The sequence below is a fragment of the Coloeus monedula genome (assembly GCF_965178545.1).
Source record: "Coloeus monedula genome assembly, chromosome: 12".
NCBI lineage: Eukaryota > Metazoa > Chordata > Aves > Passeriformes > Corvidae > Coloeus > Coloeus monedula.
Window position 1 is genome coordinate 11,461,147 of NC_138792.1, and position 26,880 is coordinate 11,488,026.

The following is a 26,880-nucleotide window of genomic DNA, read 5'->3' on the forward strand; positions in this document are numbered from 1 at the left end:
TGCTGGGATGCAGACGCTGAGTCTCCAGTTGTCCAAGGATGAAGTGTGGTCTTGCTTCAAGTGACACCAGAACAACAAGCTAACTTGGGGATGGTGTGATTCATTGTCAGGGTTAAGGCTGGGAGTGACAAAAGGCTTCAGCTGAGGACGGGCTGTGAAGGGGCTGCCAGGTGGGGATAGGACCATCTTTGCAGGTTGGTGAGGCACAAGGAAAATCTGCTGAGTGCCCAGCTCAGCACAAGTTGTCAAAAGTAGCTGTTACCAACTGCCATCAACTTCCTCAGCTGCCACTTGGAGCCTTGAGACAGCACAGCACAGACTTCTGGAAGGCCAGTCCATGTTCAGTCAGTTTGTTGTTCTTGTCATTGGAAATCTGCCTACTTTGGCTCAGGATGTGTGCATGGACCCAGTCAGAAAGGGGAGTACTTTATTTCTTCTGAGGTGCTTTTGATTCAGAAAGGGGAGTATTTTATTTCTTCTGAGGTGCTTTTGATACACTCTAGTTATGCAGTCCATGGCTGAAACAACTCCAACACAGAGAATCTGATCTAATACATTATTATACATTTCTTACTTCAACTGGAGCTAGTGTAAATCAAATGAGGTTTTTCATTTCTAGATCTAAATGAATTGAAATATATTAGCTGACTGTAGCAACAGGAAGCAGGGTCACCTAGTTCAAACAATTGATGAAGTGTCCTTTTATAATAGATGAAACCAGCCATCCTGCAGGGTTTCCGATACCCTGGTAGCAAATGGGTAATCTGCAGCAGAGTTCAGACCAAAGAAAAATCAGATTTCATGTTTCTGTAAAAGTCAACATTTGTTTTTATAAATCTGTAGATACAGGTAAGTGATATATTTGTTTGTTTAACTGAGCACCATATTGTATGTAAGAACTTGTCCAGATGCAGAGGTATCACAAAATGTGAAATAAAAGTGAAGGAGGGGATCTGTTCCAAAAGTAATGGCACACATGGCCAGACTTACCTTACCGTGTTTCATGACTTAGTCCAGACCAGTTTCCAGGCACCTTCACAAAACTCTAGTCTGATTTACCATGTCGGAACAGCTCTGGATGTAACAATGCTGCCTGGGTACCCATAACCTGTACAAAACCTCCATACAATTTGTAAACGCTCAAGAGAAGTGGTAACAGTGAATCCAACCTCCTCCCTGTTAATCACAGCTGTGCCTGGGGAGCAGCATGGAGTTCTCCTTGCCCACCCCCCGAGGGGATGTTTCTGGCCAACCCTTACATCTCTCCTTGCATTCCATGTTTGTGCTGTTTTACTCACTGACCTATGTGCATGCAGATGGCCCACTCTGACTCCCTGGACTGTTGCATTGATAGATGCACAATAACAGTGTGTATGACAAAGCGATCAGCTTGGGAGCAGCACTAACTGATCAGCCTGAATCAAACTAGTCTCAGCTTTTGCGGGTGCTATCCTAAAGAGCCCACAGGGCTTTGCCACATCCAGGCATTTTAAAAGTATAAAATGATGGGCTTGTTTAAAAGGCTGGAGGGCTGGGCTCCAAGGATGGAATGGAAGCCTTGTAATTCCTGCTGAGGGGTCCTTAAGAAGCGAGATGGCCACAGCATACTGGGGTTTGGGGTAGATTTCAAGGCACGAGTGGCCAATCTCTTTTGTTGTCAGCCAGAAAAACTCCATCCCATGCCTGCAGCCAGGGCTGTAATTCCTGTCAATCCCAGCAGGATCAGAAAGCAACAACCAACAAACCACTGGTGGGATGACACCTCCCAGAACCTCCCTGACGCTGCCAGTCTTGGTGTGGGGTCTTGGCAGGTCCTGAGGGCTCATTGTTCCCAAAACCACTACCCCCCGGCAGCTCGGTATGGCTCTAGGGTGCACAGAACTGGGGCTGTGTCCCTGCAGGCATGTGAGCTTAGCTCGTACCTACAGCCCAACCCACACATGTGCTTTGGGCAGCTGACAGGGCCACCTTGCATGGCTGGGCAGTCGCAGGATCAATCCCCGCTCAGAACAACTCATTTTACCCTGCATGACCCAAAGTATTGCCTCTTCCCCTGCCCCTCTGCACCAGATGCTGCCAGTCATGCAGGCAGCACATGAAAGACACTGGGGCAATGCCTGCCAAGGGTGACAAGGACATAGAAGCAGGGGCACTCCTGGCTCCATCCAAAGCCCAGAGACACAGCCTGGAGTGACACAATGGTTGCTGAAGGGGACAGTGGAGTGGATGAGCTGGCACTTTGCTGGTCTTTAACATCCTTGGGATGGGATGCTCTCCACTGCAAGACTCAGCACAGAGTCAGGCACAGCCCAGTTGGGGCAGGCTGGTGCACACTGAGCCATTCCAACCATCCTGCACCACTTGCCACCTGCCCCAGCCACTGACAAATGTGTCACACAATCCCCTGCACAGCTGTGCTGCGTCAACACCTCCTAAGCCTGGGATTTATGGCTGCTGAGCAAGGGGCTGAGACAAAAGCAGCACTACAGGCATTTACCCATCCCTTCCCACCAGCAAAGGAGACGATACACCAGGCTGGACACAGCTCCTGTGGAGGAAATAATGACGTGTGTGATGTTCAGCCCTTCCCACAGGAGAATTATGTTTAAAAGGAAAATCCACCCCCATTCATGCCATCCTTGGGGCAGCACAGCCCAATGCTGTGTTGGAGGGACTGCACTCAGCTTGCTGCCTTGCCACTGGCTGGCCCCAGTCCCTTTCCCATGCCTCAATTTCGCCACAAGAACAAAGCCCTTAATCCCTGTGCAGTGTGCTCCTGTGGCAGGCAACAGCAGCAGCTAAACCTCCCAGCCTGGTCCCCAGATAAAGCTGCTCCCAGGGAGCTGCCAGGAGAAGAAGGTTAAAACCCCAGAAGGCCTACCAGCCTGTGCTACCCAAGAGTGGACTGCAGGGAAAACCCCTTGTGGGCTCTGCCCCACATCTCCCACCTGCCAGAGCTAAAAAGAGTCGTGAAACACATTCTTGTTTCCTGAATCGCCAAGGCAGTTGATAGGGCAGGTAGCTAAAACCCATTTCACGCAGTGCTAGCCCTGCACCCCAAGTCCAGTGCACAATTTGTACGTCTAAGCACTTAGGGATTCCCCAGCTCAGCTCCTTTGCAGCCTGGCCTAACAGCCCAGGTCAGTGCCTCAGTCACCCACCACTGTGTTCAAGAAGAAATGATGCACTTACCTTGTGCCAATGGCCTGGTCATTTCCCTGTGCAGGAAAGGACAGGAAAGGGATGCCCCATGCTCAGCAATCAGCAGCATTTCAGAGCAGCCCTTGAAATCCAGGTGAGCTTAGCAGCAGGAGGCTGAGAGCCCTTAATTAATAAGCTTGCACTTGCACAACAGGAAAGGGCTCCCTGGTAAAGCTGCCCCATGACACAGTCCCCTGCCAGGCTGCTGCCTGTGCCCCCAGCACTGCCCACTGCTTGTGGCATTGCTTCACATCTCACCTTTACAGCCCATTTCGTTTCCATAGCAGGCAGTGGGGGATCTCATACTGCAGCAGCCCAGGGGCAGTTGAAAAGCATCAGCAAGGACAGTTGGCTCAACTGTGAGGCACAAGACTGTCTCCCATCAGGAATGCATGTGCCCACTTACAGAGAACCCAGCAAGTCAACACCACCTGCAGCAGAGAAGGTGCTGCGCTCTCATGCCTGGCTGCCCTGCTTAGATTCCAGCAATAAAAGGAACTCTCACCCTTTGCAACACAAGGACTTGTTTAGTTGCCTTGGGCAGTGGTTGAGATTGGTTTCAGTGATTGAAATCAACTGCTTTGAGGAGGCCCGGGCAGCCAGAAAGGACCAAAGGCATGGGGGAAGTGAGGAGACTCACTGATCTGAAGGGCAGAAGACCAGGAGAGCATCCACTCACCACTCCAGATCCCCAGGCAGAAACCAGGCAGCTTCATTGGGGTGACTCACAGACCTAGAGAGATATCTGGGTAAAGGCCACACCACACACATTGCTCAGTCTTGCAGTTTTCCCCAAATTGTCCCAGCAGCATGAAGGAATTTTCCCCTTCCCCTGGAATTTTGAACCTTAAGTTCCAGGGGTAAGGAAAGTGCCTGGGAATGCAGCTCCCTGCCTAGCAAGCACAGCTGGTACAGAAGCTGTCTCTGCTCAGCTACTGCATCCCCACAGCACAGCACCCTCTGTGAGGGCAAGGCTAGCCAGGGAAGATACAGACCAGCAGCACTTGGGTCCTCTGACTGTGTTTTAACATGCCCAAGTAGGTAGCTCAGTTTCTAAGGCAGAGAACATGATGACAAGCTCTGCTCCTCCAGAGAGCAGCAAACACTCCCTTAAGACATTCCTCCAGCCTCCCAGGCATTCAGTGCCATGGGGAGTGCTGTGTTTTACACACAGTTTAGGCACTTGGCATTGTCAAAATCAGGTTTCCCGAGCTCCAAGGAGCAGACAGGCTAGAGGCACGACTGTAGCACACAGTCCATCATCTCTGGTTAGTGGAGTATCAGGGAGGTCCACTGGGTGAGCCCTTCAGTCCTCATTCCAGCCTACACTACTGGCTTCCCCTGGGGAGGAAACACTACCTAGCTTCTGTGGCAGCCTGCACTGTATTTACGTGCCAGTACTTAGCAAGTAGTGAGGCTTGCAGGATGGAGATGGTTCATCTTCCTCTTTCTCTACAACTGCTGAGACCCCCAACCCCCTCATACTTCAACTGCTGTAAGAACAAACATGACATGAAGAAAATTGGTTTTGGATTTTTATTTCTCTGTAGTCTTTAAGCAGGAGTGACTGAAATAGAAATCATCATGAGTCCCATCAGGGGGAATAATTTGATAAAGACAGGGCAGGCAGTCGCCCCTGCCCCATGCCAACCTGTATAAACATCAGCCGCCACTGTTTAGTAACTAGATGGTTTTCGAACAAGTCCATGAACAGTCATAGACTACATAGAACAACATGCCAGTTCACAACAGGAAACAACTTATGTATACTTCTTGATTTCATCATACAGGACTAAGACAAAAGCACCACCCATTCCTCGGAGTACATTCGACCATGCACCTTTGAAAAAGGCCTTGGAGCCCTCATCCCGGGCAATCTTCCGCCAGCAGTCAAGAGTGCCGGAGTACATTATGTCAGCTGCAGGAGACAGACAGCTTTAGGAAGTGGATGCCTGTGACCCCCAACATCCAGGTCAGAAACAGCCTCATGTATCTGCTAGCTTTAAAACCTCAAGTGCATTCCATTTCTTGGCTGACTTTCTCCAATACTAGCACATCAGAAGACTAGACTGCCCAGGAGAGATGTTGCTGCTGCTGCTGCCATTGTCCCTGGGAGACACTGGAAGGACTGGTTCAAACAGAAGGCAGCAACTCATTGCTTTGACACCAACACTTCCAAACCCAAAAGTTACTGCACAGTTGGCCAGGCTGTGCCTGCTAAGGAGGCTGCCTTTTCTTGTCCCAGAGACACTGGCTTGCAACATCCTTGGGCAAGTTTTGCTGTTCCTACCTACAGACATATACCTGACTGGTGCATGCCACCTTACAGTTGTGCTGCACAGGCCAACTCATTCGTGTCCCTTCCTGTCACTTGCTTCTGCAGCCCCTCCTACACCCCTGCTTACAAGAGAAGAGGATATCTATGCAGGCTGATGAAAGCCAAGCCACTCTGCCTTCATTTCAGCTCCACCACCAGCTATTGATCCAGGGATGCCCAATAACTCTTATACAGTGAGGTAGAAACTTACCTCCTTTACGGCCAGACTGCATCATCATGCGACGACGAACCGTATCAAAAGGGTAGGAGACCAAACCAGCGACGGCAGTGACGGTCTGAGCAATCATCCAGCTGACAACAATGTGGGTGTTCTTTGGGTCTGGAAGCATGCCTGCAGGAGAGAGGCTTTGATGAGAATGGCAGGTGAGCCACCAGCACTATCGAAATGCACTACAGGCCTGCCGCAGCCCACCATGTCCCTTCTAGTGCTGTTTCGGTCAACCTACCCTTCGCGGTGTCATAGATGCCAAAGTAGGCGGCTCTGTAGATGATGATGCCCTGGACAGAGACACTGAAGCCCTGGTACAGGCCCCCAAGGCCATCTGAGCGGAAGATTTTGACCAGGCAGTCACCGAGCCCACTGAACTCCCGGTCGGCCCCGGCTTTACCCACATCCGCTGCCAGGCGGGTTCGGGCAAAGTCAAGGGGGTAGACGAAGCAGAGGGAGGTCGCGCCGGCGGCACCCCCGGATGCCAGGTTACCGGCGAAGTACCGCCAGAACTGCGTTCGCTTGTCCACGCCGCCCAGGAAGATCTGCTTGTACTTATCCTTGAAGGCGAAGTTGAGGGCCTGGGTGGGGAAGTACCGGATCACATTGGCCAGATTGCCGCGCCAGAAGGAGAGGACGCCCTGCTCCCGCGGGATGCGCACCACGCAGTCGATGATGCCCTTGTACTGCCTGTCGGCGGAGATCTGCTTGCTGGCGTGCTGCACCTGCAGGGGCCAAGATGCCGCCGTCAGCGCCGCTCCCCCGCGCGCCCCCGGCCCACCGCCGCCGCCCCCCCTCTCCTTGCGGCGACCTTGGGACGGCCTCGGCCCCCGGCGCTCACCTGCAGCAGCAGCTTGACCCTCTCGATGGGGGCGACAGCGGTCTTGGAGATGGCGGCCGCCACCCCGCCAGCAAGGAAATCCTTGGCGAAGGACACGGCCGCATCGGTCATGGCGGGAGCGGCGCGAGCGGGAGGCGATGCCGGGCGGAGGAGGCGGGAGGCGGCGCTGAGGGGGGCGCCGCAATGGCCGTTAATATAGGGGCTGCGGCGCGAGCGTGGGCGGGGCGCGCCTCCCGCTCGCCGATTGGCTGCGGCAGGGGGCGTGGCCGCCGCGGGGGGACGGGGCCGCCGTTGGAACCGGTGGGGGGCACATGGCCGCGGTGACGGGCTGGGGTAGCGCGGCACGGGGGAGCCCGGGACGGAGCACACCGGCACGGAGCACACCGGGACGGAGCACACCGGGACGGAGCACACCGGGACGGAGCACCGCGGAATGAGAGATCCCGGGATAAAGCATCGCGGGACGGGGCGTCCCGGCATGAAGGATCCCACCAGCACCGCGGGCGAGACAGTCTTATATTTATGTGGCCCCGGCCCGGTCACACCGCCTATCCCTGCCCCGGGCACACCACTTGGCGGTGACGGGGCCATCCGTGACCACGACCCTTCGGCTCCTCTGCGTCATCCCAAAGCTATGGCGAGAGCGGCCGGGCACAGCACAGCCGCGGCGCAGGCTGGAACGGGGCGGGCTCTGAGGCTGCTTCATCTACAGACATGTACAGGCCCCTATCTCTCTCACGCGTAGCCGAGACCCTCGCTCAGACACCTCTCAAGATACTGTCCACCCTGCACACACAGGGCTCTAGGAGTGACCGAGCTCCAGCTCGTGTATGGATTCCTTCAGTAGTCACAGTGCAGAGCTCAGCTGAGATGCTCAGATAGGCACACACCCCACCAGGTACCACCCGCCCCCCCAATCACACAGTTGCATCCAAATGTCACTCGAGTAGAACTACACGTATCCAAGAATTTAGCGATGCTATTGCCTGGTTCTTCATGGTCATACACCATTTCACATGTTAGTGATCCACTGATGAAGCGCTTTCTTTCAGTGAAAACTCAAGTATTTTAGTGCTGCCTATTGGGGGATTTATCATGCGTATTTGTCATTACAAAGGACAGGCTTGGTTGATAAAAGAGTTAGTGCTTGATAGGTCGTAGGAGTGCACTATGATACAAAGGTGGTAGTAGCACATCAGAAACAAGTTAGAGATAACTTTTTGACTCACTTGACTCTTAGGAGGTTTGAAGAGCTGATCAGACATTCATATGCACCCATTCAATCTTTAAAATCTATTTAGAAATACAGTGTTAGTAAAAAACATACAGGTATACTTGGACAAGGCAAGAAATCTAATCCTCCCCAACATGTTTACAATTAACATCTCCATATCCATACCTGTCCAGTAAGTCTCAGTATTATTACCTGCCCTGTGCCCATGGGAAAACTGAGGCACAGAGAAACACGGTCACTGGGCAGGTTGATTAGAACCAAAAGCACTTACAGCCTCAGTGTGATGCATGAGCCACCAGATCTGCTCTCTACCACCTTAATTTTTTGTTATCAATGCTTGCATTTCTTCTCTGAGAAAAAAATCAGTATGAAGCACCACTGCAGCAGAACAGAGTGAGTCCATTAAGAGAGATAATGCAAGACTTCAGCTGTAAGATACATCAGCAATGAGTTCTAGGTGCAATGCAGGCCTTACAGTTATCCCAAATCTTTCTGCAAGTTTCTGTCCACAGATACAGACTGTTCCTGCATGGATTTGGCAATGCCTCATCCTGCTGTGACATGTACTAACCAAGCAGTTTCTGAGACTTACTTATTTTCACTCATCAGGGGTTATAAACAGTGCAAAAACACAGACGAGGAGCTGTGTAAAGCCGCAAATGCTGTGCTGAACCCAGGCTGCTGCAGCTTGGGCTGGAGCCAGTGTGCACACACCTTCCTGAGCTGCTGTGATTCCCATGCTGCCAGGGGCACAGCCACCTTTTCCCCATGGACATGGGGTTTTGGTTTTCTATCAGAAGGGACTGGGATGGGGCTGTTCCATAGCTGAATTTCTACAAAGGAACTGGAGCAACACCATGGTTCCTGAGGTATAACACGAGATGATCTTTTGTTGTCCAACAGCTCCCAAGAGGCCCATCAGTTGCAGTGGCACTGGCAGTAACCTGGTGCTCTTGCAGAGAGATTCCTACCTACAGGACCTGTCTGCAGCCCCTGGAGCACAGCAGTTCAAGTGGATCAATCGCAGGTGGTGTGCATAGTGCTATTCTGTTGGCAAGTTCAGAGCAGCATAGTAGCCTTAGGTCTGTGCTCTGGAACTAAAAAGTGGTCTAATAAAAAAATAAAGCTTTAAAAGTACCTAAACATCATGACAAAGTTTGTGGCTCTCAAATATCTAACACATTTAAGAACTGCATTTTCCAGGAAATATTCCAGTTAGGGAACTTCAGGAAAACTATTTTTCAAAGTGTGAAGTAATTCACATACATGCAGTAACAATGCACGAGAAAGGGAGGAATATTTCTGAGTACGCACTTAAGTTTGCAAGATTGTCATTCCAGTGTATTACAATCCATTTTGCACATTACAGCTCTGTCTTAGCAAAATCACAGTTGCAGCAGCATACTTTCATTTTATGCTGGAGATTCAGACAAAATTATCATTCTCAAGTATGTCTCAAAAACTGAGGAGTGGATTTAGGAGTGTGACTGAACTAAGACTAATTCTTACTCTGTAGAATGCCATGTCCAACAGTATCACTAAAAACCTGGAGATTTCTGTAGAAATTCTTGCATGTTGCATGTATTTTATTCTGTTTTATTATTTTTAGCTCACTTGGTATCTCAGATTGCTTTTAAAAATTCATTTTCTTAATGTCTTCAAAGACAATTTATACTCTCATCTCTGTTCTCTTGCCTCTCTGCAATTGGTTTAATCTCAAACAGCTATTCAGTATTAAAAAGCACATAAAATAATGTCATTTCAAGTTCCAGTAGTATAGAGTTTTCAAACTAGTTGCATCTTTGCTCTTCACTATGTGCTTGCAAGTCCATTCAGCAAATGCAACACAGATTTATTCTTTCCTGTCACAGGTGTCTCACTACAAGAACCATGCAATCCAATGAAATGTCAGTACCTGTAGCTCAGCATGGCTTTCTTGCAAAGTTCCTTAAGAAAGATACCTGTATATCTGCAGTGACTCCGATGTCAGTTTTCAAGTGCTGATTTCCTTGGCTCAAAATTTTCCCTTCGGAGGAGCTTTAATTCTCTCAGTTCTTGTGGGTGTAAGCTCTGGTCAACGCCAGGTGTTAGCTTGTAATTTAAAGGAGATTCAATATAACCGTTTCTGTAGAGACAAACCCTCTTGCAGAATTCAAAGGTGCCAAACATAACACCGAAGTATGGCACAATCTGATAAAAAAGCAATATAAGAAAAAAAAATTAGACTCACTAGTAGCATCCATAGCTTAGATGTTTTAAAAAAAGGGAACTTCTAGGACTTCAGATCTGATCTGCTAATAGACCTGTCCTCATTTGTGTAAAATCAGAGTCTCATCTCAAACTAGGCTGGCAGCTGCAGCATGCTAACACTAGGAGTTTATTGTTGTTACATAACTAATTATAACAATATTGTGAGGAAGAAGGCCTATGCTAGCCTATAGATTACCAGAACTTGTCAAATACCCAAGCATGTCCTAAGCAATCTCAGCAAATCCCAGTAGGAAATGTGGAATTTATTCTACATACACTGGAGTGACTACACAATTTTCTTCTTTTGCCCCATGCAGAACCAGCAGCTCCAGCGCCACTGGCTTTGTATCAGCCAAGGTAAGGCAGGCCATCACAATCACACTGTCACTCAATTAGCACTCATTAGCTGACCTGTAGTACTCTATGTAGGTAATCCTCATCACAGCACTATAAAACGTATTTATGTAAATTAAATTACCTTCTGTTTAAGCTACCATGCTTTATTTCATGCTTTCAACTCAGCAAGGGCTGCAGTAGCTGATACATATGCATTAAATAGCTGGCTGAAAGCATTGCTTTGGACTTCTGGGCAACTGGCTTATACAAGCACACTTTTCTTTACAGCTCACTGCAACATGTCAAATTACAGAAGCTCAGGTCAGAAGAAGAACTTGTTTAGATGTCCTAAGTGGGTTGTTTGCAATCCCCCATCCATTCCACACCTTGTGTGTTAGGAGCACTCCGTTCTTTAAAGATGTTGAAATGAACTTTCAAGTGGTGATATCTAGAAGCCAAGCTTGCATTTGAGGAAATACAACCAAATCAAGTTCCAAAGCTGGTTTATAACCTGTTTTGTCACCGATTCTGTCATCTGTAAGCTACTAAGTACAAAGGTATGTCATAAGCTTTCTATCCCCAACTGTCCAAAACTGTCTTGATTCCTTCAGGATAGTATTTGACTGGGATGAAAGCAAAACCTCACCTTGAGCAGACTGGGTGTGAGTCCACCCCAAAGTCCAAGCACACCTTTGTTCTTCACAGTTTGCCGGAAGCAGTCAGCCATGCCAGTAAAATGGACGTCAACTCCTCCATAGTGGGGAAGCCAAGGACTCTGGGCCTGTCAAGAGACACCCAGAGGGACTTAGAACAAACAGAGAAAACCAAAGTAAATTAATTATTTTCTCCATTCTGGTATATATGGAACAGTCAACACCAGGTTTCAACAGACTGATCTGGATTCTTCCCAAAAGTATCCGCTAATTTGCATTAAAATAAAATTAAAAAGGGAAAGAACTCACTCTTTGATAGGTATGAAAGTGAACAGTAATTTCACACAGCACTTCCTTTTGTGCCATGTCACTACTAGAAATAAATCCCACCCTTGTGAGAGCAAACTGCTTAACCAGAGCCACAAATCCCATCAGCCCCATGCCAACTGCTCAGGTCCAGGTAGAGATATTTCACATCCCTGTCAGTGGAACACTATGAGAGGGAAGCTTGGAGCTGGTCCCCAAAACCACACTGCCCTCCTGTAACTCTGATTGAACCAGCTGACTTGTCTCTGGCTGCTGAAGCTGTCTGCACTGCTGTGAGAAGCATGAACCGCACTACAGGCTGAGGAGCAGCAGCATGGCAGAAATGGAAGGATGGGGATTTCGGCCCAGGCTGTTCAGGCCCACCAAGGGCTGCAGGTGAGCAGTTGGTGCCCATGCTCCCATATCAGTGTGTTCAGCTGATAGGGACTAGTTAGAAGTTAGCTGGGGAGAATCCTGTTGGGTGGCAGCTGAACTTCCAACTGCAGTACAGTGTCTGTTCACATGAAAGAAGTGTAGTTGGTCATTTTTAACAGCTAAATCCTTTCTTCATTAATCTCCTACTGCATTAGCACAGACAGGATAACATGACCTTGAATAATCCCATCCTCATCCGTCTGTGCACATGCAGGCATGGATTTTTTTTGCATTGACAAACCAGAGTTCCTCTCAAACACATGGCAAGTGACACTTTGGTGTCAGGGAACCCCAGGACACAGCTTGATGACTTGCAAACTTAACTTAAGCTAGAAGTTTGATAAAAATTGGGCTTGTACAGTTAATTGATTGATGAATATGGGTATCATGATCCCCACATTGATGTGAAACCCCATACAGTGTAGTGATTTTTCACTCCTTGTCCAGACTAACCTGTAGCTTCTCAGAGCTGCTAAGCCTATGACAAGCCTCTCAGAAACTGACAAGTTTCTAGAAGCCTTAGCTATAGCATTTCAAGTACCTTGCAACTGAGATGCTGGAAATGCAAACATATCAAAACTGATGCTCTAGGTATAAGAGAAATTGCTAATCAAATAGTTTAAATGTTGTTGCATTCCCTTGCATTACTGGCAAATCTACTGTTAAAATTTAAAGGCTGACAAAAACCCCCTGATTACCCGCCACACTAAGGGCATAGTCTCCTTTGTCTGAAAAAAAATCACAGATCATGATTTTTTTCTGGGTTTTTTTTCTGCCTGATTGAAATGCAAGTGAAATACCTCTTATGGCAGGTAACAGGTAAAAACCTTCTGTACAAAGGCTTTCATGTCTGTACTGCAGAAGATGCTGAGTGTTCCAACTGAGACTTCAGAAACCAGTTCCATAAGAATGGTGATATTAGCACCAGCAATGCTTAGAAGAAAACTAAAATGATGAAAGTATCCCTAAAAATGCAATAGCACTCATAGGAGAACTGGATTCAAAACCCTGTTCTGCTTTCTGGACTGTCAGTCAGGTTCTGTGAGGTGTTTTTTTTTGTAAATGAAGTTATAAGCAGCCAAGCAGTAAAGAAAGACAGGTTTCTGAAATGTTTCAGGAACGAAAGAATGCTATTAACATGTGATTCCCTTCCTTTTTCAGTCCCTTTGTGGTAGGCAGGGCATGGCCTGAGAGAATTTAGCTGCGTGAGTTTGACTTAATCCCCTTCATTACTGTATCCACTTCAAGGGCACAGATCAAAGGTTTTGATTACAGTACTCTTGCCTGCAACACCAAAGGAAGTGACAAGCACAGTATAGGTTTCAGTAACACAGTAAACACCTCCAGAAGGCAGTTAAAAAGGAACAGGTAAGTCAAACCCCTAGATTTCTGATCTGCCCATAGATACTGACCTCTTAAGAGATTTACTGAAATTATATATAGTACCATTCCCCACAGATAGAGCTGTTTCTAAGATTTCAGTCTGTGAAGTATGTGTTGCCAGCCTTCCTGCTTTACAGGAGCTGTATGCTTCTAGGACCCTATACACAGTATTTAAATTACAATTGTCCACAGAGTCTCAGGATCACCTTCTGCAAGAGGAAAACTAAAAACTGTATCAGTGTGTAGTTAAAACTTCAGTATTTTGGAACACCGCTAAATTAAGTTAAAATGTATTAATAGAGGAAAAATACTGCAAATGCATTTAATTTGGCACTATCGTCCATGAAAAACAGTAGCTGTGGGTTTTGGTGGTTCTCCATCTAAGCATGTCCACCACACTGCAATCCTCACAACCACCCTATGGCACCAGAGCCAGAAAATGGAAGCAACAAAACAGATCAAACTGGTTTCTCTACCTCTTTTGCAGAAACCTACCATGACATACAAATCAAACAGCTAATCTCATTCCAAAAAGGTCAGGTTTATGACAGAGAATTTCATGCACTTCAAAGCAGCTGGAATTCCTTCCTTTTGACACCCCTTGACAGTATGGGCGGCTGCATGGAAACCTGTTTGTTAGGAACTCTCTCAAAGACTTCCTTCCCCCCAGTTACAGCTGTCTCAAACTGCAGGAGGCTGGGGATACAGCTTCCTGTGCTGATAACAGTGCCAAGGTGTTGCTCGTAGTAGTAGCACGACTATGAGTGATAAGTTGCTTATCTTTTTACCTATGATGGACAAGGGGTTCTCTAAGTGATTAAAGTACATCAAATGCAGAATTGGCTCCACCTGCTCTCTCACAAACACAGCATTTTTATATCCAGAGACCACCAAGTCTACTGTGTCACTGCAACATGTCCACTGTTCTACTGCAACACTCTAAACCCAAGAGAAACATGTTCAAAAAAATGCCCAACTACCTGCACTTACACTTTTTTTAAATAAACAAGATATTTAAGCAAGGGTGCAGTGTCATGACAAAACTCAGGTAGTTATAGTTAATTATTACCTGAAGACTCTTCAGACACCGTCTCTCCCATTGTCTGCATTATGAGGTGACTGCCAGAACAACATAATCCCATTTTGGGAACTGATCTCACAGACCTTTTCAATGACACCCCCCCCCCCCCCGGTGCAGATACAAACTTTTCACTTGTTTTTTTGGGACATTTTGGTTTGCAATTATCTGTATTCACATGTATCAGAGACTGTGAATCCACAAATTTAATTCATGTACTTCCCCCCTCTTCCCTGTTCATAAAGCTTGTTGGTACAAATATTTACTATTTATTTTTTGAGTATGCAGCACTCTTAGCACAGAATATAAAAGATAACTAGCAGTGAATAGCTGTCATCAATGGTATGCTACTCTGATGGCGGATAGAGTAAAACTGCTTGTTGTTTACATATTTTCAACAGATTCAGGTGTCCTACACTTCTGATCACTTTAAAAAAAAAAGTACAGGAAGACAATTTACAGACAGCTCAAGAGTTCACACTCTTAATCTGGAAGCTAAAAAAAGAAGTCTTTAAGTTAATAAGGGCACATGCAACAGGCAAGTGCAGCTGTAGTTCAAAGGAAACTGAAGGACAAGGATTGCAGTTTTCATTCAAGTTAATAGCGCTCCAGTCAACAGAAATTTCACTCAAGTGAAGACTGAAATGCTTGAAAGAGTGTTTCATTCCACTACAATGAAAAATAATTTAAACGTAAATACATATTAATATTTTGGGGGAAAAAAATCATTCTCTTGGGCTTAATCAATCGTTCCTCCTCGAGGTCAGCCTTACTCGGCAGTCATTCCCTATCAGTGGTTTGGTAATGCTGACTTACCCCTGGTTAAAGTTCACCCAAAGGTATTCAGGAACACAGGAAGGTAAACCATGGCGAGCTATCAGGATACAGTCGGTTCAGAGCAGCACAGCACAGCTGATCTCCAGCGTCCTGCACTCCAAGAACACCTTGTCCCTTCCTCTGTAACCTGAACTGGGGCCAAATCATGCCTTTCTGGGAAGAATGGCACCGAGGAGCAAAACAGCTTCATGCTTGGTCAAAAGCTTGACTCTTTGCTTTAAACACGTATCACCAGGCCTGTTGTAGCCTGAGGCTTCACAGTTTGTTGCAGAATCCCTGCTTTGTTGCTGAGCCTAAGCTTCCTCGGCTTTAACACCTGCGGTGTGAAAAAGTCTTTAATACAGAATATAGAAGTCTTTTTCCTCAAGGCAATGCAACCCTCCTGCATGGGCAGCTCTGGGTGGCTTCCAGACGCCTCATGATGGTTCAGCTCAAGCCATACAAATGGGTGTACCATTTTCATGCACATTAGCACTAATTTATTTAATGATGCAAACCCTTAGGCAGTCTAGCTTGGTCCCACACTTCACACAGTGGATGGCAATGCTAGTTCCTGCATCTCCTGCTGCCTATCTAGGAACTGAGAAAACTAATTTTTTACAGGATTGGGACTTTTCACAGGTCATCCTTTCATTTGCCTGATGTGGATAAGTTAGGGATTTACACCAAATCAAAATAAATCACCCATAAAAGAAGAGAGTGTCCATCAAGTTTTAGCTCCTGTTTATGGAGTATTTTCCATAATTAGTCACCTCACATGTCATAGGCACATCACTCTAAGCACAGACAAATGGATACAAGGCTGTCCCGTATAACTGATGCAAAAGTACTCACGTTGAGGGTAACAGTAATAGCTGTACCTCCAGAGACATCATTGTCTCCTGGCTGAAAGCTATGTCTCTAATAGCTATGTGTGAACAGCAGCAAACCAAGCCCATATCAGGTCCTGTCTGCTACATGAGCTTACGGAGTTTAAAAAGGTGGGCTGAGTTAACCCATTTGATCTGTCCCAAAGCAGATTAAAGAGCTCTCACACCACACTGATCACAGAGCTGAGGCAGCTGTAAGAGGCTGGCAGACACGATCAGCTGGCACTACCAAATCTCAGACTGGGGGCCTGGTGGCCACTTCAGTGTCTGGAAAGATCATTTGGAGAGAATTGCATTCTGCCATCCCTCAGACTTCCTGCATTTCAAACTGGTGCAATGTATTTTCCTGCTTTTCTTCAGCAGGCCACTGTGTTGCAGTGCTATGCTGAACAACCTCAAGGTGAGTATTACATAATTATCACACCACAGATTCTTGGAGGAACAGGTTTAGAGACAAAGCAGACCTCATTGTTAAAGCAGCCCAGTCCTGCTTCCAGTTCTTGATCTACAATTTCTTCCTCCTATTTAATTTTCCTATTAACACTGTTCAGTGTTTCAACTTGACAGTCAGTCAGTCTTCATGCTTTCCTCCTGTGGAAGTCTGGGGATCTAAGAGAAATTCTTCCAACATTTGTTCAGATTCATAAAAGCTGATCTAGGCTGTTACAGAAGGCAAAGCCTATGTTATGCTCCATAGCTTTTTTCAGGCATTGTCTCAACCATTTACCAGACCAAATAGTTCCCTAAGCAGCAGAGCAGTATTCTGCAACAGCTTCAGAAAGTGGTATAAAATATCTTTATAACAACATTAGTGAAACAATAAAAATCACAGGTAGCTCAAAGTATTCAGATATAGTTAAAAAGAGAAGGAAGGAAGGGATTTTACCACAACCAGAATCTGACATCTATTACCTATTTGCTGATAATCAGAGGACCCAGGCTGGTCCCAAATTCAAGTACCACCCAGGGCATGGGAACCTGGCTGATGCCTGAATCCCAGCAGCAAGAAGAAGGGAAGCATGAGATCATAGGGAGAAGCAAGAAAAGTAAGAACTCACACTGCAGCCTCCCCCTTAGAGATGAGACTCTAAAATATTTCACCTATCTGTGCACTTCTTTTCACAACACTTGATGGAAGTTAGTATCTCTGAAATCTCCACTCTTTTGTCAAGTTAACTTGAAGTTGGACAGCAGGACCAAAAGTTATTGGGAGCAAGGACAAGGAAAGACAGCTAGCAACTATATAAGCCTTACTTAGGAAATCATATTAGAAATAGTAATACTGCTCATTATTTGCTCTCCACACCATGGAATTTATGCGATCAAATGGCTCAATTTCTGTAACTTTCAAGGCTCCCATGCTGTTCACTATTAAAGGGTCTCCCTGCACAAAGTCTCAGAGCACATATGCTTTGCAGATGTCATGTGAACCACATGACCCAAAAAGGATTTCTTCATTTTAAATCAGGTCATGACTCCAATTACTTTCATATTCCCAGCTGACAAGAACACAGAGCTCACCACCAGCAGTGACACTACAGCTTGTGAGCTTCCAGAGGCTGCACGCCAGCCCAGTGACTGTGCTCAATGACAGAGAACTCTTTGCAAGTCACTCATGCTTAAGCAAAGCAGGAGAACTTCTCATCTCAGCAGAGAGAAGGAACATTTATCATTCTCCTTTTCAAAGCTCTTTATAACCCAGCCACTGGGTTCTTGCTAGACTGACTTTTACCAAGCAAGGGGACTATTTTTAAATAAATACTTAAATAACAGTATTCCTTTTAAAAGAGAGGTTTTTACTTTAAACAGGGTACTTCACAAAGGAAATGACTGCTTAGTTTTGTTCAGGTTACTAACTCATAGCATTTATGTAACTTACAACAGATTTCACATTTGTAGAGCATCTTGTGTTCCAAAGAACAAAAAAAATCCAACAAAACCCCAAAACACATTGCAGATTTATAGGCAGCCAAGGCCAAACTGATTCAATTTTGTCACTGTAAAGAGGCCACTTCTTGGGTGATGCATGGCAACAATCTACACTAACCAAAACCAGTAAACCTGTTCGTTTGCAGGAGTGAAGTCAAAGCCTGCATTTTGAAACAGAAAGATCAGCACTGAACAATGCTTTCCCCACAGAGATGTCCTCACAGCTTGAGGATGCAGTGCAGTCAACACCAAAAATGTGCTGAATCCTGCACTTTACTAACAGTATGATTTATTCTGTATTACAAAAGTTTGATACCTGAGTAGCATTTACATGTGAAGGAAAGTTTAAGACAGGTTTTAGTCACAGATACTAAAATGTGGAGACAGGGCTGAGCTTCTGAAAATGATGCAAAGTTTGTTCACGTAAGCAGGTGAGGAGTAGCTGTGGAGTACCTACAAAGCTTTAAGGACATCTTTGTGCATTTTGCTTAAGAAACTACCAAAGTCACGGGTCAGTCTGGGACGGAGGCTGAGAAGTGCCACTCAGGGGTGTCTGAGCCTACCTCTGCACGTCATGAGTGCAGAGAGAAGTGCCAAACTTGGCTATTGGGTTTGCATTGACCATTTGCGTGGAGGAATGCCATTCTAATAATAACCTTCTGTACAGACTGTAACAGCTTTAAATTCATCTTCCCTTACTGAAATGCCACAGCTCTGTCCAATAGGCACTTATGAAGGTTATCATAGGCAAAAAGATGATGTAGGAATGTAGAAACATTACCAATGCTTCTTTACACCCAGACTCATTCAAAGGAAAATTTCCCTGCTAAAGGTAGGGAAAAAAATTGAAAAAGAAAAAAGTGTTCTTGTATGCAAGTCTGCAAGGTAAAAAGGGCAGTAATTTAATATGGCTTAGAACCTGGATTTAACAAAGAACACTATATTGTGAGGTAAGGAAGGAAAGCCAAGAATAACAGTCACAAGGATATAAAAATCAGTAAGTTTTTGTTCAGAAACTGATACATCATAAAAGTCAGGAAAACAGTTAATATAGAACATGCCTTTGAATAACCCTCTCCTTCACAAATCCCCTTCTACAGATGCACAACAAAAGCCATAATTCCATGCTGAAACATGCATACAGTACCTCTGTATTCTCTAACATGCCAATCAGAAGCAAAGTGAAAAAAGGAAGACAAAGGAATAAAATTAGGATAAGCACAACATAGAGGACTCAAATATTCAGTAAGACTCACTCATATTAATTAACATTTCTTTTAAGAAAAACATTCAGCTATATATAGCAAACACAGCATCTTAATTCTAACAGCAAAGGTTGAAGAAGCCATGATTACAGAGCAAATCTGACATCATAAAGCATCACCAAAACACAATTCTTCCTCAAGAATTATTTGCTGACAGTCAGCTCCTACTCCCACAGTTGTCAGTGACAGAAGCAGCCAACGTCAGAAGTGTAGGATTCAGATATGTAAAGTTAGAAAGGATGAAGCAAGATTATTACAATGGAGATCAAAAATAGCACCTTATCCTTCCTCCCACAGCAGAATTCGTTTCCTAGTCTATGCAAACAATTCAAGCATTGTCCAGATGAGGAGATGCATGGAGCTAACTCTTCTAAGACTGCCTAGCATATCAGGTAAAGATCTGAACTGGGTGTCCTGGTCCCATGCTTGTACTCCACTGCAGAATCAATGGAGACAGCCTTGTGTCCTAGATTCTCAGTTTTTGAAGCTCCTAAGATTGTCTTACAACTCCCTGCCTCCCCATCACCAGCAGCTTCATTGGAAAAGTCTCCTTTAGCAACATACTCCCTCCATCTGTCAGACTGGGACAAAAGGGAGGGAAAGGAAATCTGACTTCCACAGTGAGCTGGGTTCCTCGTCATACACAAACTCAGCATTCACTGCCTCAAAAAACCCTAGCACTTCTCTGTGTGCACTGCAGAGCACACACCAGGCCCAGGGGTAGCTGAAGGCTTTGGTACCCTCCCTCTTTCTATCAGCCAGAAAGCTGAATCACTAAATAAGATGTCTGAGAAAAACTGTGATCAGAAGTATCTGCTCCCCCATTTTCTACAGAACTCTGAAATGTCTTGAAGTTCTTTTCCTCCTTCTTTATTCTCCCCCTTTCTAGATCCATCCCTTTGCATGATACTTTTCCTGGCGCTGTACTAGGCATTTTTCTCTTTTGACCAGCACCCTACAAACTGCACAGACCAGAAAGCACAAAACAGAGCTGATCCCTGCAAAGCTAGGCCATACCTAGCTAACTGGAAAATCCAAACTTCTTGGATAACCTTGCAGGAGTTCCAGTGAGCTCTTGGTATCAGCGTGGGTTGCGATTTTCAACAGGTCTCTTTTCTGGACAACCCTCCATGAATTAAGTAATTTCCAAAAAATTACAGGATTTTGCACCCAAGCAGCTTGTTCTTTTTAAATACCTTTGCCTTCTCCCATGTCTTCAGAATAAATCACTGAACAGGAGGTGTTTCTCTAAGCTCAGAAAATCACTATTCAGTGTTGCAATGCACTTATGAGGAAGAAACCCTCTCTGTTGATGAGCCTTTTTTTTGTCATGCAAAGTATTTTTAGCCTCTCCACTTCCTACATATTTAGGCAATAAATCCAGTTCCCTTATTGCTGGAACTGCCGATGACTTAAGCGTCCCTTTGGTGGAAGAGCACAGCCTAGTGGCAGGAAAATGAAACACGGGCCTGTCCCACTTCTTCATATGCCTGTCACAACACAGCCTGACACAAAACATTGCACCAGTTAGAGCCAAAACCTACTTTTGAACTGATTACAAAAGCTGAATGTTCAAGTAACTGTTGCATCGACATAAAATATTAAAAGGAAAACAGCACAGTAAATGCCTTTACTTTAGGGCAACGGCATTGTTGTGAGCCTAAGGATATAAAGTAAAAGAAGGCTTGTAAGGAGTATTTGCTTTTCTTAGACCTATTGGTACAGCTGGATAAAAGGATCAAGTTTTCATGCTCAGAATCTCTTTCTTGTCTGAAATATTTTTTAAGATACCTGATGAAAGGGCTCAGTTTAAACCTTGACTTCTGGACACACCAGCTACATGAGCTGGTCTGATAAAAGTCCTTATTCCTCTTGCTGAGGTTCTCTGCTACGAGATGGAGAGAGGGCAGTGAAGGCTTCTGTGACACAGCATCTGAGCCCTGAAAAGGGGAACTCGTGGAGCAGGAGAGGGAAATTCACAGTTTCACTGACCTTTTGCTACCTTGTGACTTGCCAACCAGGCTACCACTTGATGAAGGGGGCAAGGACCTATATAAGGCTGCCACAACAAATGACTGTTTTTCTAATAAGATCACAAAAGCTTCCCATAAATCTGCATTCCCATGAACTAGGCTGAAAACCCACACTCATATCCCCCTGCCTGAGAACGACCATATGGTGAAAGCTAGCCACTGTCTCTCTACTGATGAAGTTCTAATGAAAAGTCAACATCAGCAAGTGAATTATGTCAGTGAGATGGAAGCTGTGGGATAGGGGTTGTTTTGTGTGGTTTGAGTATTTTTTTACATCATTACTGTTAAAATTCTAGGAGAAAGTATCCAGAAGATATAGTAATTCTCCTGTTGCTGATGCTCCAGGAGAACTGCAGCACCCGCAGCTGGTAAGTCACTTGTTAACCAGAGGAGTCAGAAATAGGAACAAGGACAATTATGATCCTTCAGACTTAATACTGAGCGAGTTTGTTTGTTTTGTGGTGAGGCATAAATGGCAGACACACAGGCTCTGAAAATTACATGGATCTCATTCATCCTGCCTACCACCAACTGAACTTCTTCATCTGGCAAACTTTCAGCCTGTATTTCACTGAAGGTATGCCCATTCTGAATTTTGAGAATTTGATGAAACTGCTATGAAAAAGAAAAGAAATAAAGCTACAGAGATGGAGTCTGAGAGCATACACATATCCCATGATAGTACTTGAACTCACATAAAAGGTATAGCAACCCATTTGTAGCAATAATTTCCAGACTTTAAAAACAAAACAAAACCCCCAAACGAGCAAAAAACCCAACAAAACCAAAGTCTCTGTAGCCTACTGGTAAGAGAAATAAAGTGGTACCCATGATCACCTGGCTAGTCTTGTCCCAAGGTCTTGCACCAAGCACCTACGACAAAGTACTGGTAACATGAATGTTCTGTACCTGCATCTTCCTCTTGACAGTCTCAAAGGGGAAAGAAAGTGTCTGTGCCACAGCAGCTGCTACACAGCCATTTATGAAGTTCTGAAGAGGAGTGAAATGAACTATGGGTTCTTGCCAGATTTTGTCCAGACTGATGTAAACAAAGAATGAGCCTGCAGAAAATGGGACAGCACCTAGAAAGCAAACCAGACAGGATTATATCAACACACTGTACACTAAGAGAAGAGAGCTGCTCATCACATAACTAGAAAGATAGGAGGAGCTGCTGCCAATTTACACCTCACGTTCCACAAACCCAATCCTGATTTTGAAGAACTTTACTCTTTAGTCTCAGGTTTACCACCAAACACCAATATTGTAGCATCTAGATGTGCTGATAGGGGCATGTGGATGCTGAAAGCTTGATGTAGAGAAATTTTCCAGCTTTCTGCCAGTATCTATGTGAAAGTCTTGCTTTCACACGCATGCTAGCTGTAAACAGTGAGAGGTTTTTGTAAACTAATATTTTTATCTTGCCTCCAGTAGTTTGTTATGCAGCTTGTTATATTACTGACTGGAGAAATATTTTGAAATGGGTGTTGTAGGGTTTAACCAATCATTCTAAGAGGTGGATGGTCAAAGGACCAATACCCTTATGCCATTCAAGCGAACCAGGATACATAAATGATTCATAAAAGATCACCCTTCTTCTGGACTGGAGTTCTGCCGCTTTTTTCGCCGTCCCCGGTACAACAGCGACAGGGGCATACATCTACATATTAAAATGTGCACGCTGTCAGAATTATTAACTGCTATAGTCTCATGACAGCTCAGGTGTTTCTCCAGGTTCTCTCTTGTGACAAGCTCTTTCTCAGTCCAACCCAACTCTAGCACCTGCTCTGTTGGTAAACAGAGCTATGTCTTCAGTCAGGCGCATGAGGGATACTTCTGGCCTCTTCTGCTTGTTTCATGCTCTCATCAGTTTTATAGTGGGATTATACATTTATTACTATTGCTGTTGTTACACATTTTATATAATGTCATGTTGTGAAAAAGTGGACTCAGTTAAATGGCATTTTTAAAGGCTATGGAGAGTAAATAAATAATTAAAAAGTAATTTCAAGTAAAGAGAGAATATAATTAATCTTTACTTTTCACACCTACTATACGCTACAGCTCACACTGGTTTCACTGAACAGTTCAGGAGACACTCTGATGCCTTGACAGGAGTTACAAACATTCTGTATGTGTGTATATAAATGTTCTGTAAGAGTTTAATGGTGAAAATTGTGCATCCAAGCACAACTAGATCATCTATAAAAGAAGAAAAGAGTATTTTGCTGAACACTTAGTCATATATAAAATGTTACACACTTGGTCCTAATTTGAAGTAATAAAGCTGCAGCAAAGGTTATCAGTATTGCAGTGCCTTGCAAATCTCCACATCTTCTACAAGACAACATTCCTGTTGGCTTTTGAAATCAAGTGAGCAAATGAACACACTACACAGCTGCAACGAAACCCAGGCCTGAGGTGATTTCACCCCATTATTGTTTTACCTAATATTGCTGGTGAAACACCACGGTAGAGTGCACGGAGTCCTTCTTGATGATAAATCTTGTAAAAAGCATGAAAAATTCCTTCGTAAGATGGTGCCAGCCGGTTCTGCACAATGAGCCGTGTTTTAATCACGTCAGTGGGGTACGTCACAATGGTGGCAACCATGCCAGCCAGGCTTCCTGCCATGATGGCTCTCCAGTGGGAGATATGGCCCAGCTCATCCGTGAAAAGGGTAACAAGTCTAAAGCAAACACATAAAAGAAGTACTATTAATGGCACTATGAACAAAACACATGAAAAACTAAGGCAGATGATTCTTGATGCAAATGTTCTTCTGTCCACAAGCCCCTTCAGCAGCAGGAATTGAAACTTTAACATGTGATTCATCCAAGATCTTATTATACGTAACACCACAGAAGCATCCATCTACAGGATGAAAATTACAATGAGTTAAAACACATCTGAAAGAAATTATCTGATCATCAGTTAAAGACATTGGTTAAACCTGCCAGTTAAGGTTATCACGTAACAGGAAATACGTAGATAATGCCATCACAGGCCTTCTGAGAGCAACAGAACTTTTTACTTATGTTGGGACAGGAAGGTCCACAGGGACATGCCTCTAGAGGAGACTTATGTCCAAGCACTATTATTCTCAGGAGTTTAAGTCTCAATTTGAAAATTTGAAATTGAAGCAGTTTCAAAAGCTACACACAAATCATGCATTTGTGGTGTACTGAAGGACTTTTCTATGACAGGAAACTTCTACATAAGGGAGAAATGTCCTGGAGGCAGCAAGAAGCAAGTAAAAACACTTGAGAGTTTTAGCTGGAGGTAAAGAAATGTATTATTCTATTTTGGAAGCATTAACTAAAACATCTAAACAGCATATCTACATTTAACCCACATGGTGTAACCACACACAGAACAAAATAATTTGCAAATATTTACAAGTCACTGCTTGCTCAGTTGATGTTTTTTCACATGAATGTGCATTTTCTACTGCATGACAAATCCTTGCATCTACTTGTCTCAAGCCCTGGGAGGGCCCAGGGCAGAAAGCCCAGCCAAGCAGAAGCTAAAGGGTATAAACCATTTTTCCTGTGTGTCTTATACAGTCCCTAAACCCACACAGCCTAATTTTCCTGTGAGTGCATAAATGCGTGGGGAAGGTGGTGGGGTACCTCTAGGCACTACTTGATAACATTTCAAGCTACCATGGAAAGACAAGAGTCCACGAAAAGGGAGTCACCATCCCCAGGGTGCTGACTGTGCTCAGTCCTGCTCCTCCTGGGACTGTTTACCCAGGCTGCCCAATAACATTTCTTTTTGTGTTTCTTGCCTTTATACACACCACTCTTCCAGTAGAAAAGACTTTCAAAAATCCTCAAATAGTGTATCAAGGATTAAGCATAGGCAACTTGTGTTTAATTTCCTGGTAGCCTAATTCCACCTGTAATTCAGAACATCCTGTGCAAACTAGACACAAACTTTAGCCTTGCAAAGGGAATACACTGTTTCAAGGTGAACAAACAAAGTAGTCATTTTGCTCAAAATCAACTGGTTTATGTTGATGCAACACACTGCCTTTTCTGTGAACTTCAAATTACATTTAAATTACTGTTTGTGCCTTCCCACTCACATTACCTCACTCTTTGTTTGACCACTGTGTCTGTTATGGCACAACAAAGCTGCCCAGTTTTAGAGTCACTGCATTTGTGGTCTCCTGAAGGGCGCAGGCAGTGATGGGCAGGTGACTTGCTGGGGCAGATGAGTGACAAACACAGCGGATTGGCAGTGCCTGCGACGCTGCGCTGCTGCTGCCCAGAACAGAACAACCCATCGCCCAGCTGGGCGGAAATGTCACGTACTACCATGAACAGCTGACTGCAGTAAAAAAAAAAAAGAAAAATGAAGCCCAGCCCCCAGAGTGGCAAAACATGCTGGTGCGGGTAAACAATCAGGCACTCCCTGCAAAGGCCAAGAGATACTGGCAGCAGAAGGGAATCCTAGGAAACAGCACGGTCGGCAGACCATCAGCACTGCTCCACGTTCATCCTGCTGCAGTCCTTCCAGTACTTACCTTAGTTTAGTATCTGTGTATTATCAAAAACAAGATCTTAAAACAAATAATGTCACCTATCAACGTCAAAACCGATCAAATTTGCCTAACAACTCCTGCATGACAGAGTAAAATATTTGACTTGTGATTTTGTTATTTTCGTTGATACAAACAACATAAATACCTGAAAGCGTATAAATTAATTAAACAAATTAGTTGCAAAGAAGAGATGTGACAGCCACACCTGCAGGTTGCACTGTAACTTCATTTCTAAAGGAACGTGAACAAAAGAATTTTAACAGACTATCGACCCTTCATCATTTGAAGAATACCTATGATTTTATAAGCCATTGCTGGCATATCACCAGGCCCTAACAATCGCTACGCGCTGAATAAATTAAAAAATAAAATTATAAGCAAGGGTCCGCATGTTTGGGGAGAAGGGGCGCACACCCAGTTAACCACCCGGCAGAGACAGAGACATTAGACTAAACTCGGCACTTTCCATCCGCTCCCCTCCGCGGGAAGGCCGGCGCGGGAGCGCAGGTCCCTGGAGCCCCCGGAGCCCCCGCGCGGGCCGGTCGCTTACCGGCGGGAGGCGGCGAGCTGCAGGGCGCTGTAGGGGCAGAGGCGCAGGCAGGCCGTGAGGTTCCCCTTCCAGAGGGCCCGCACGCCCTCGGTGCGGCACAGGCTGCGCCCGGCGTCGCGCAGCCCCCGCCGGCAGTGCCAGGTGCCCACCTGCGCCAGCACCGTCAGCAGCTCCAGCGGCGCCGTCAGGCTGAGGCTCAGCGCGCCCGCCAGCCCGGCGCAGCCCAGGCGCTGCAGGGCGGTGACCCGGCCATCCCGGCGCAGGGTGGCCATGGCCCCGCCGGCCCCGCCGGAGCGGAGCGGAGCGGAGAGCACGGAGCGGCCCGGCCCGGCCCGGCCCGGCGGGGCGCGGCCAGAGCGGGGGCGGCGCAGCCCGCCTTGGCCGCCGGGGGGCGCTATGGCGCGGGGCTCCGCGCGCCCCGGCCGCGCGCTGTGGAGGCGGAAGGAAAACTCGGAGCGGATGACCGGAGCGGAGCGGCCCTGCCCGCGGGGTGAGTCCAGACTGTGCCCCTGCCCCTGTTTGCACCTGAATTCATGGATTATTACATTATTTCGATATATGTTGCCGGAAAAAAAGGGCCCTCGC

At 45.7% G+C, this 26,880-nt stretch overlaps 1 protein-coding gene across 6 annotated transcripts; it reads right to left on the minus strand.

Annotated features, from left to right (window-relative positions):
- Positions 1–4,723: 4,723 nt before the first annotated feature.
- Positions 4,724–26,653, minus strand: LOC309577403 (ADP/ATP translocase 2). Of its 6 annotated transcripts, XR_014226760.1 has the most exons (7): positions 26,296–26,653; positions 23,644–23,885; positions 22,106–22,278; positions 11,055–11,189; positions 9,784–10,012; positions 7,818–7,881; positions 6,632–6,754 (listed from the first exon to the last, which is right to left on the minus strand). XR_014226760.1 is itself a non-coding variant. In XM_082289396.1 (6 exons), exons 2-6 carry the CDS (start codon positions 7,865–7,867, stop codon positions 4,962–4,964), a joined length of 1,002 nt encoding a protein of 333 aa, XP_082145522.1. In that variant the 5' UTR covers positions 7,868–7,881; positions 9,784–9,921; the 3' UTR covers positions 4,724–4,961. The 6 variants fall into 6 exon arrangements, 5 of the variants coding, with proteins under 5 accessions (XP_082145522.1, XP_082145524.1, XP_082145523.1 ...); XM_082289396.1 differs by lacking the exons at positions 11,055–11,189; positions 22,106–22,278; positions 23,644–23,885; positions 26,296–26,653 and adding exons at positions 4,724–5,119; positions 5,730–5,870; positions 5,986–6,472 and having other exon boundaries at positions 6,589–6,754; positions 9,784–9,921; XM_082289395.1 differs by lacking the exon at positions 6,632–6,754 and having other exon boundaries at positions 7,180–7,881.
- Positions 26,654–26,880: the final 227 nt, after the last annotated feature.